The following is a 10,962-nucleotide window of genomic DNA, read 5'->3' as shown; positions in this document are numbered from 1 at the left end:
TATCCCATCATCCTGGTTAGAGGGCGACCAATTTCTGACGTCGTAATGCGGCAGGCGGAGACGAGACCGAACCATCTGTGTTCCGCGCACGTATGCAGCATTGCATCCGTCTCAGCAATATATACAGGCTGGCGCTTTCGCTCGTATCTGCGCGTCGAGCGGATTGGGCACGACCAGCCCGCCGTGCATGCCTTGCGCGTCGTCGCTCGTCTTCGGCGGACTGCTGTCGGCTGCGCGGTGAGGAGCGGCTTGATCAGTGAGCAGGGTTTCCAACAGGTCCGTCGATCGGGAGACTCGCACTGCGACCACGCACCTCCGCTGTGGACACCAGGGGTCCACGAGATGAGGCTCCTTCGCCGTCCTCCACAACCGTACACGGAAACCGTGGGCCGCAATAGCGAAGGGGCGCTTTGGGGTAGATGTTTCCGGGTATGGACCACTCGGACCAAAGCTCAAGAGCGGTGGGCGCCGTGCGGCGTGGAGGGGGCGAGGACGGCGGGCACGAGGGGATAGCGACTTGACGAGCGGGGACCTGCCGGGACCTGTAGGGGCCCACGACCGTCTCAGGTCGGCCGGCCGGGGAGACAGCCAGAGGGTCGTGGTAGGACGGGCGCCCAGAGGCGTGAACGGATCTCTAGGGCAGGAGGTGCAGCAGTGGCCCGAGCGAATGTCGCGGGGGACCTCTTGACGAATCGTCGCGGGATAGTAGCCTTGTGGGAGGGAAGAGAACGGGGCCGAAGGAATCTTGCGCAGGAAGGGTTGGTGTCGGTGTGGAGGATTGGGACGTACAAATGTAGCATGGTCTTCGTGGGACGGCGTCGATCGAGGGCGGTGAGCGCCGTGCGGCGTGGAGGGGGCGAGGACGGCGGGCACGAGGTGATAGCGACTTGACAAGCGGGGACCTGCCAGGACCTGCAGGAGCCCACGACCGTCACGGGTCGGCCCGCCGGGGAGACAGCCAGAGGGTCGTGGACGTAAGACAGGCGCCCAGATGGGGACGGAGGCGTGAAAGAATATCTAGGGCAGGACGCAGCAGTAGCCCGAGTGAATGTCGCGGGGGACCTCTCGACGAACCATCGCGGGGTAGCATCCTTGTGGGAGGGAAGAGGACAGGGCGGAAGGGAACTTGCTCAGGAAGGGTTGGGACGTACCAATGTAGCATGGTCGTCGTGGGACGGTGTCGAAGAGTGCGTACTGCTCAGTGGGTGCGCTTTCCGGAGAGAAGTTGGCAGTGTGTTGCACCCCCATCTGGTGGGTGACACGTAGATCACCGGACGTCCTTGAAGGCCCTCGTCGAGTGTGGTGGGGTGAGGGCGATCTGTACAAACGACGGCAGGGGCAAGCATAGATCGTCGAGCTCGCGAACAGGGTATGGGATGCACTTGAAGCGAGAGTGCAGACGGGGGAATAGAGGGAATGCAGATGCGAGCATCGTTTTATTTGTTTTGTACTAAGAGAAAAGTCCCAACCACCCTCGCAGGGGCACACCGCCAGTCAGCGACAACCCCGGAGAGACATCCCCGACGAACTCCGCCAATATTGTGATTGTCGAAATCAACGTACCACGTGCTGAGCCGGTCAATCTGAGAGCAGGCGTGGTGCCTGGAGAGCGATGAAAGCGAGGGCTTCGTTGTGCAATGTTTTTCTGGCGGCCTGTAGTCCGTCGCGACTGCTGTGCTGCTCGGGCACTCTCAACATGTTGTATGGAATCAGCCATCTGCTGCGCCGTAGATTTCGAAGATGGACATACCACGGACAAGCACGCTCGCACCGCGCGTGCCTCGCGTGTAGGTCCAAGCGGGATGATGGGTCTCCAGCGCCCAGAACTCCAACGCCCGCGGTGAATATCGCACCTTGGGACAAGGCGTACGGGTCAGGACAAACGAAGCTCATGCCGATCACATACACGGGGTCAGTGCGCGCAATGAATGGCCCTCGCGTGCGCAAGAACGTACACAAAGCCGCCGCACCATCGATGTTGTCGGCCGCAAGCCGTCTGAAGATATCCCGCTGGGTGCATCGACAGCCTTGACCTCGAATCCTTGGTCGCCAGCGCGGTGAGCTTGCCGAATATCCTTGCGGTAGGGTTAGGGTTTATGCGGCTGGGACATCTTCGATCGCCATCGATGTAGCTCAACCAAAGAAGAGCAGGACACCTGAACTTCGATGAGCTCGTGTTGGGCGGCCCGGCGGGGGACATGCCGGCATTTGCGCGGCCGGGTGACGAGCGGAGGACGGGGAGCGGTGGAGGAATGGGTTGGGAACAGTGGCGAGCATCCGAGTGGCGGGGATTTGGTGAGTGCCCAGTCCGTGAGGAGCGACGGTTCAAATGGGTGGATCAGAAAGAAGATCGAGGGCGGTCGACGAGACCTCCACGAAATCCAGGGCGTCAAAGGCGGCGCGCGTCGCCCCGAGCGAATGCCTGGGCGTGCTGCGACCCATAAGCTGGGCGATATCTTTTCATACATGAGTGCTCAGGGGATAATACGTTACTTAGACAAGAGCAACGCACCTGCAGGAAGTTGAGGTCGTGTGGACATACAGAGCGCGGCAGTCCGGAAGCGAGCCTCGCGAACGTGCCCAAGCCGCGGGAGCGAAAATGCACAGAAAGCGTGCGTCGCAGGGTCCAAAAGCGCATTTGCTCGCAAACTTCGTCGTTCCAGCGCGAGAAGACTGTCGATGTCCCGCGAGTAGAGTCTGAGAAGAGGCTCGAGTAGGCCAAAAAAACGCGCGCATACATAAGGTGTGCCAGATACATATACGAACCTACGATGTGGGCGGGTCTCCTATCTTGCGCGGTGAGGCACATCCTCCGTTGGGTGCGCGGAGTTGTGTGAACACTGTCATAGTGGGGCTTCGTGGATGGGATCGCCCGATGTGCTCGAAGGCTGGTTCTACGTGCCGTCGGGAATGCTTCATGCGTGTATGGAGCATCGGGACGCGGAAAACAAACGAAGAGCAGGGAGCGTGGTGAAGCGTTCAAAGTCCTGGACGGGCGGAGCTTCGCGGCGGATTCGCGCACGCAGCACTCTGGAGGGTCCGGTCGGGTGAGGGTGATGGCACTGGATGGAGGACAGGCGACGATCCCCTCTGGTTCGCTGGTTCAACCTTCATGGCAGCAGCAGCGACACGTAGAGGCAGCAGGGGGATAGCAGACAGGAGACAGGGGGATGTGGGCGAAAAAATGCGTATATTGCAAGAATGCGGCTGCTACAGGTGTGCCACATACCGGCCCCGACCACATGCCTTCTCCGTCCTTTCCATGGCGTATGCATATGTGAGACGCTCCTCCATCCGGCCAGTCCAATGATTTGCAGGGTGGGAAGTCGGATAGATGGCCAGTCGGTGGTGCTGGCAGTGGGAGACTCGGGGCGGTGGCGGAGTGGGGGGCAAAGGATACAGTCGGCAAGGAGAGCGAAGACGAGAGAAGGGCGCGGGGGGGCTCCAGGAGGCAAGCTCGAAAGCCACAGCCGGAGGTGGAGGTGGTGGTGGTGGTGGTGGAGAAGGAGGATTTGGCGGGGCAGCCGCCGTCGGAGGCTTCCGTTCCGACTAGTCCCGACGCCCGTAGCGCGTCGCGGATGTCGCCTGTGTCTTGTACTTCGACTCGAGCCATCGTGCTTGCCGTGCGCAGCGTCCCCCGAGCAGTGCGTCGTCGTTGTGTGCATGCAAGATTGATGCTCCGATAGGGATTCGGCGGCCATCGAGTGCCGGTGGGTGCTTCGGTGTTGGCAATTGCGGCGTTGCATTTTTAGTGCTAAAGCTCTTCGTCCACAGCGCAATCACTAAGAAGGCAGGGAGTATCGCGCAAAAGAGTTCGCCTATGTCCTTTCAAGTCTTCGGTGACATTAATCATGCCTACATGAATTGGAAGACATGAATTAACTCCTTTGGTCGCCGAAGGCTGGAAGGTCGGTCGTTTCGATCAAGCTTAAGTGCGGGCGACTGCGTGTGTGAGCGTTCCCTTCACCAACAGCGATATCTGATTATGCTCTCGAGATTCCGTAGGTTGAGTTGGCTGAGAAGATGGATCAGCCCATGTGGTCCGGTACGGAGTAAGGAGTCTGAGGAGGTGTACCGGCGAAGAGTTCCGATCAGTTCATATATGTATACATTGGCCAAAAACCTGACGTACCTCTCTCTCCGCAGAAGCTCAACGGAACGGAGGGAGCTCCGCAACTCTTTGCGCCCGCTGTCTAGGGTGCGGGGGCATCCCAAGGCAATGCATCTGAAAACACGGTAGAAGGTTAGCACGTCCTCCACTGAAACTGCACGGAAAACTCTCACTTGCAGGTGGAGCACAGACATAAGCAATCGTATGGCTGTGAATACAGCCTCCAGTCAGAAGCAGGCTGACGATATTCTAGCCTGCAATTCCGACTTGCCCCGGTGAGCTCGCCGCGCGGTTGGGAACCCGCAAAGAGCTTACCTAGCGCAGTACGCCTCGGGCGTGGAAGCCACAGCGCACGCACGTGCATCGTTGGAGGTGAGTGGCACATCGCACTTCCGTTCCTGATATATGGGAGTGGCGAATGGTTCCGCAACCTCGGCCGTTGCACCTCGAATCGTGGTAGGTGCATGCGTACCAGATCTCCCTGCCTCCAGAACTCCGTAGGAACTCCATGGGATGTTCTTGAGGTTGTCGAGGTTGGCGATCGGCATGGGCTTCTCCACGCTTCGAGAGGCAACTTGCGACCAGTTCTTGGGTGCCATTCCAGAGGCCATTTGTGGACGAAATGTGGTCATTGGTGGCCTCCAGAGTGCGCTCAGCAGGACTGGGGCAGGAGCATCAGGAAAACCCCAAAGTGCGAATTCGCACTAATGGCACTAATTTAGCTGATTATCAGCTATTAGCGTGGATTATCGATTAGTGTCTAATTAGATCGGTCCCCTGCGAATTCGGACCATTAGACAGAATAGCTCGACAATTAGCCATGTGCTACTCCGGGTATTTGGGCATGTAGTGGGGAATTAGACACACATTGGGCAGACATTAGGGGTGATTATCACCCTTAGACACACAATTAGACGGAATTTAGAGACAATAAGCACACAGGTAGTCACGCATTTGGAGAGCTCAAAGCAGATATATTCAAATGTAGGGATATAAGTACTATGCTACGGTGATGCGGGCACGACGGGCGAGGTGGACAAAGCGCCATGTGGGGACAAGACGTGGGTGAACACGGGCAACGCGGGGGCAGATGGACAACACGCCAGACAACGCACCGGGCGACGCAGCGCAGGCGACGCAGCGCAAGCAACGCGGGGGTGAACGCAGGTGATGTGGCGACATGGGGGGCAAGACGCGGGCGACGTGAGGACGAACGCAGGCAAGATAGGCGACACAGGCGATATGGGGAAGAAATGTCGGCGACGCGGGGGTTAGACGGGGTAAGGTGGGCGACGCTGACCAGGCGGTGATGCTGACACGAGGCATGCGAGATCAAGGTGGGTGACGTGGGCGACGCGGGAGGCGAGGGAAAGACGGGCGAGGTGAGTGACGCGGGCAAGGGCGAGACAGGCAAGGGCGAGGCGGCGGAGGTTGGTGACGCGCGTTAGGGGGAGACGGGCAAGAGCGACGTGGGTGACGCGGGGCCGGGCAAGGTGAACGAGAGCGAGACGAGCAAGAACGAGGGCGAACAGATGAGAGGGACACGGGCCAGAGCGAGGGCAAGGTGGGCGACGCGGGCCAGGGCGAGATGGGCCAGGTGGGCGACACGGGCAGTGCAGGCAAGGCGGACGGGGCGGCGACGAAGGCGAAACAGATAAGGGGGACGCGGGCGACTTGGACGACACGGGCAAGAATGCATGAGTGGGTGAGCGCAGAACAGGCGAGACGGGAAAGGCTCACCTCTGAGCACTGAGGTTGTGCCCTCCTCCGTACCCTGTCGTCCGAGGGCGTGAACCTTCACGCGCGTGACCGCTGCGGCGCAGGCCTCTTTCCCCTTCATGACCCACTCGAGACGAGGAGACCACCAAGGTTGCATACGGGGCAAGCGCAGGTGAACGGCGTTGCGGTAGACGGGGGCTAACGACGGCGTCCTACGATCACATCGTGAACGAGCGTCCCAAGCATGTCTGTTGGGACGCGCTGGTTGCGGGGACGGGGACGATGGCGCGGGCAGGACCTGGGGAGGCGGTGGGTGAGGTAGGAAGCGCAAGAGGGTGGAGCGGGGGACTCACCGGGGCGGGGCGTGACCACAGACGTCGTTGCGGTTGCACATTGTGGGGTCAGGAGGTTGAGACAAAGGGCGCAGAATATGGGCTGGGGAGACGAAGGGGTCCGGGATGTGGAGGACGGGGAGGACGAGCTCGGTGTCAGGGAGACGACAAAGGGAAGGACGACGTGCTGGCAGCCCCGGACGCGTGGGAATCGACGCGCGTCGCGTGGACTCCGGCGCTTGGCACTGGCTCTGCCAGCACCATTGTCGTCCTCATCGTCCTCACCTCTCCCCACTCGTCTCTCCCCACTCGTCTCGCCCGTCTCGCTCTCGCCCGTCTCGCTCTTGCCCGCGTCGCTCACCTCGCCCGTCTTTCCCTCGCCTCCCGCGTCGCCCACGTCACCCACCTTGTCACCCACCTTGTCCGCTGCGTTGTGCTCGCCCTGCTCACCCGCGTTGCCACCTCGCCCACCTCGCCCACGTCACCCGCGCACCCACATCACTGACGGCACGACGCACAGCCCTCCCTTATCACTCTCCATCCCATCGATTACGAGCAGGACTCCCAGGATACGCGTATTCAAGCACTATCGCGCCGGCATAAGCGGGAAGCAAGCTCCCGCCTGCGACGCCGACGTTCAGCCTGTCTTTCTAAGTGAGTATTCATTCCGTCTCTGTTTTGTTTGCCACAGGAGTCACCCGCCTCCTTTTGCCCGTCTCGCTCTAGCCCACGTCGCCTTGTCTCGCCCTTGCGTCGCCTGTATCACCAACTTCATCTGCCTCACCTATCACCCACCGCGCTCTCGTCGCCCCCATGTCGCCCCCGCGTTGTCTGCGTTCGCCCCCTTGTCGCTCTCCTCACCCAACACGCCCGCGTTGCCCACGTGTCGTCACCACGTCGCCCGTGTCTTCTGCGCTGCCCCTGCATCAACGTCTCTGTCACCCCCGCATCGTCCACATCTCGTCCTGCGTCGTCTATCTCGCCCTCATCTACCGGCGTGTCTCTCACCACCCTTGCGTTCACCTACGTCTCGTCGCCTCGCCCGCGCGTCGTCCACGTCTCACCTACATTACGCCCTCATCAACATTGCCCGCGCGTCACCCGCTCGTGTCGCCCGTGTCCCCGTCACCCACCCTACCCCCGTCTCGGCCCCGTGTTTGTATCGTCCCCGCCTGCGTCGCCCCCACATTGCCCACCTCACCTGTTTTGCCCGTTTTGCCGGTGTGTCGTACCTACGGCGTCGTCCATATGGTCCCCTATGTCGTCCTTTCAATGTTACTCTAGTTAGCTGCAATATATCTGTGTGACGTTCAAATTAGTGACATGGGAGATCAGATACCAGTGAATTACACCAATTAGTGAGAGAGCCGCTAGAATTATTGAGAATAGATGATCAATTGTACTGCTAGTACCCAACTATCACACATTAGTTGTGACTAGATCCCCCGATTCTGTTAGCCCGATTAGACGAGCCATTAGGACTAATTTCACGCTGTTAGTGCTAATTCGCATTTTGGGGTTTTCCTGATGAGTTGTGCCTTCAGAATGCAATCGTCAGCGCGGAGCGCTGTGGGAGGAAGAGAGCAGATGGGACTGTTGACTCTGCCGGAGTCCACCACGCGGGTAATGATCCTCGCGGTCTCCGTGTACGACCCAGAAGGTCCTTCGGAGGCTCAGAGGCGCGGTAGATTCGCGCAGAACTCGCCGAGTCTCTGTGAGACACTTCGGGCGTAGGGGGAATATGTGCGAGAGACAGACGGGAAAACGCACCGTGAAGGATCCGCGTCCCTACCGCCGTCTCACTCCGAACCACTGTGATGAGATAGTTGAGGAAAGTCGTTGGATACCGGGCGGTCGCATGACAGTATGAGGAAGAGCGGAGATAGAGTCCTGCGTCGCTGCAACAGCGCCCTTGTTAGTTTGCATGGGCGATCCGGTGGACACGGGTTCCACAAATCCCCACAGCGCTGCGCCACTGTGTGGTACGTAGTCTGGGGGGCAGTGATTGTGGTATCTGAGCTTGCTGTATCTTTCTTTGTCGGTCCTTTTTTTGTGGAAGGTGTATGCACGTAAATGGGGAGGTCAGTGTGGTGGGAGCCATGAACGCCCTGGCGGTGCGGGACCTCACGGCCTCGATGTCTTCCCCACTTCACGTTCTATCTGCGCCGCGAAGTCAGAAACAGCCTCGTCCTCGTCTTTGAGCTTACGTGGATCGATTAGCGGATGAAGTACGTGTTATCGGAGTAACATAAGGTGCGAGACGTGTTTGTATGCTCCTATTGATGGCCTCGTGCAGGTGCAGACGCCGGGCGAAGTTCAACTCGCGGGCGTGGGTCCCGCGCTCTTCCTTCTTCCATCCTCGCGTCGTCGCCCCGTAGTTCACACTTCACTAGCAAGACCTCGCTACAATATCCAAAAACTACTCTGGTTATCTTCCCGTTTCGTAGGCTGTATACTGCGACGCCGTCGATTCTCAGGTGAGTACATGAGCTTCACTTCACCTTGCCATGATCGCCGACCTCTGTGGAGTCCCCCCGCGTTTTTTGTGTTAGAGCGCACTTCTGAAGGCCACGAAACGTCAACGCGGCTGAAGATGAGGAAGTCCACCGTGCAGACCGCCCAGGGATTCGCCAAAACAACGACCAACTACGACAACTACGACAAGGAGCGAGGGCGACTTGCACCCTACCCCTCTGAACAGCCAGCTCACTCAAGCGGATGCACACTCCCCTTCGTCCACGCATATTCTGTTGCCGCTTCCACCACTAGTACTGCCGTACCTGCACCACACGCTCACAACCACACGTTCCACAACCTCAATCTCCACATTCTCGCTCCGCCGGAGCCTCCTACGGCATGTGTAGCTCCCGCTCAAGGCTATACTACTCTCTTCCATAACAGTCCTGATGACTTCCAGAGGGCTGTATCTGTGGATCAGTGGAACGTGATAGTTGGACATGCGGACCAGGGCGCGCCCGCGTTGTACACGCCGAACGGGATCGAACTCTCCGGCTCAAGCACTATCGATACAACCGAGCAGCTTCCACTCGACTTCTGGGAGAATATCGTGCAAGAATCCACGCAACGTATGGCTGAAGGAGGCGAACAGCACACCGTGAACGTCCTCAACGATCCCATTCAGGAATTCGCGTTTTCGTCAGACTCTTTCGTTCCGTACACTCTCCCGGCACCTCCACCCGCACAGTTCTTCCCCGAGTTTCCGTCGATCTCCTTCCACCAGGAAACCTTTCCTCCTGTTCCATCCACGACGACAACACCCTCTCTCTCGACATCGTCGTCCTCTCCCGGATCCTCCGGCATTCCTTCACCCGCCCCTGACGCTTGGGAAGCCCTCACCGCGGCTCAACAGCTCCCCCCGCCCTCTGTCAAGACCGCCACGCGCACTCCCCGCACAAGCCGGAAGAACATCAGCACCATCGCCTCCAAAGCGATCCTCGACCCATACGTGATGAACATGATGACGTGCACCTGGCCGGGCTGCTCCCACAACGGCCTCCTTCTCCCGGAGCACCCCAAGCACGCGCTCAGCCACGTCAAGTCGCACTTTCCCGGGGGCGCGACGGCGTGGACGTGCATGTTCTCCGGGTGCAAGGTCGAGCGGCCGTTCGAGTCGCTCAAGGGGATCATGGACCACATCCAGATCGTGCACCTTGGCTGGCGGTTCTGCTGCCCCGGGTGCGCGCGGCACTTTTCCCTGCCGGGCCATGTGACGACTCACGTCAAGAAGGGGGAGTGCGTGCTTTCGCGTGAGTGCATGCGGTCGCTCGAGGCCTGCGACTGCCGGCTGACGTGCTTTCAGTCTCGGAGTACACCCAGAGGATGAACGAGCTCAGGAGGGACGCCCTTGAGCGTAGGATGCGGCGGTGAATGGGATGAATTGCCTTGGAGGGCGCAGGAATGGTGCGCCATTCTCGCCATGACTACTGGTGTTCAGCACTGACGTATCGATCTGAAGGGATGAAGTTGTGTGGGAGCTTCCGGCCCCTCGGGCAAAGGCTCGATCGCGTAGAGGTCGACAATAATACACCGCGGCCACGCTACACTAACTTTGACGTCTCCACTCACGTCCTGGACTTTGTTCCACGTATAATCCTCACCATCTTGACCACAACGATCCCACACATACCAAGGATTTCGGTCACATAGTGTACATATAATATAAGAGTATCTGTACTCCCATATCTCTATGCCTCCACTCGTGTATACTACTCTGAAATCCCACATCTTTGAAATACCCCACTCCCATTCGTGCCGGTTAACAGCTCTGCACATTCGAACCGGCGAGCACGAACCGTCTCGCGTGCGCTGGCTGCTGTGAAATCTACAACAGGCTCGTCCGGCGTGACCTGGGCCAGCATCTCTGAAGATTCTTTCAGTTAGTTTCGAACGAAAGCGCAGTTACAGAGCACGTTGGCTAAGTCTCGCTGTCCAGCGCTCGACGACTGATCAGGGCGCCGGGCCGGTAGCCGGCACGTATATCCCGCAATTTTCGAAGCCCATCCTCCGACTTCTCGTGCGCAGCATGTCCCTACAGCCCAGGCCTCGCGTCAGACAGGAACGATTCAAGAGGTACACCCGCTCCGAGGTCCGAGAGTGGGGCTCTGACGCAAGAAGGCGCGACGATTGAAATATTGACCCCTGTCCTGCGGATGGGACGCGAGGTGCACGACTTCCATTCAATTTAGCGTGCGCGCAGGGGAAACTATGTGCGGGTGGGACTGTAGTCTCGGCGTGCCAGCGAGGAGCAGTTGTTCGGCGGTAGTAGGTTCGCAGTGACAT

The 10,962-nt window shown here is 59.2% G+C and overlaps 1 protein-coding gene across 1 annotated transcript; it reads left to right on the top strand.

Moving 5' to 3' along the window:
• Nucleotides 1-8,086: 8,086 nt before the first annotated feature.
• Nucleotides 8,087-10,050, top strand: BXZ73DRAFT_82890 (uncharacterized protein; the record flags this gene model as incomplete). The annotated part of the gene is made up of 4 exons (XM_048023805.1): nt 8,087-8,144; nt 8,610-8,639; nt 8,715-9,929; nt 9,983-10,050. The coding sequence occupies 4 exons, from the start codon at nt 8,087-8,089 to the stop codon at nt 10,048-10,050; spliced, it is 1,371 nt and encodes a 456-aa protein (XP_047871361.1).
• Nucleotides 10,051-10,962: the final 912 nt, after the last annotated feature.

This window comes from Epithele typhae, assembly GCF_022376455.1.
Source record: "Epithele typhae strain CBS 203.58 chromosome Unknown BXZ73scaffold_142, whole genome shotgun sequence".
NCBI classification, from domain to species: domain Eukaryota; kingdom Fungi; phylum Basidiomycota; class Agaricomycetes; order Polyporales; family Epitheliaceae; genus Epithele; species Epithele typhae.
The sequence above is the reverse complement of the archived record's forward strand: the minus strand, read 5'-3'. Positions and strand labels throughout refer to the sequence as shown.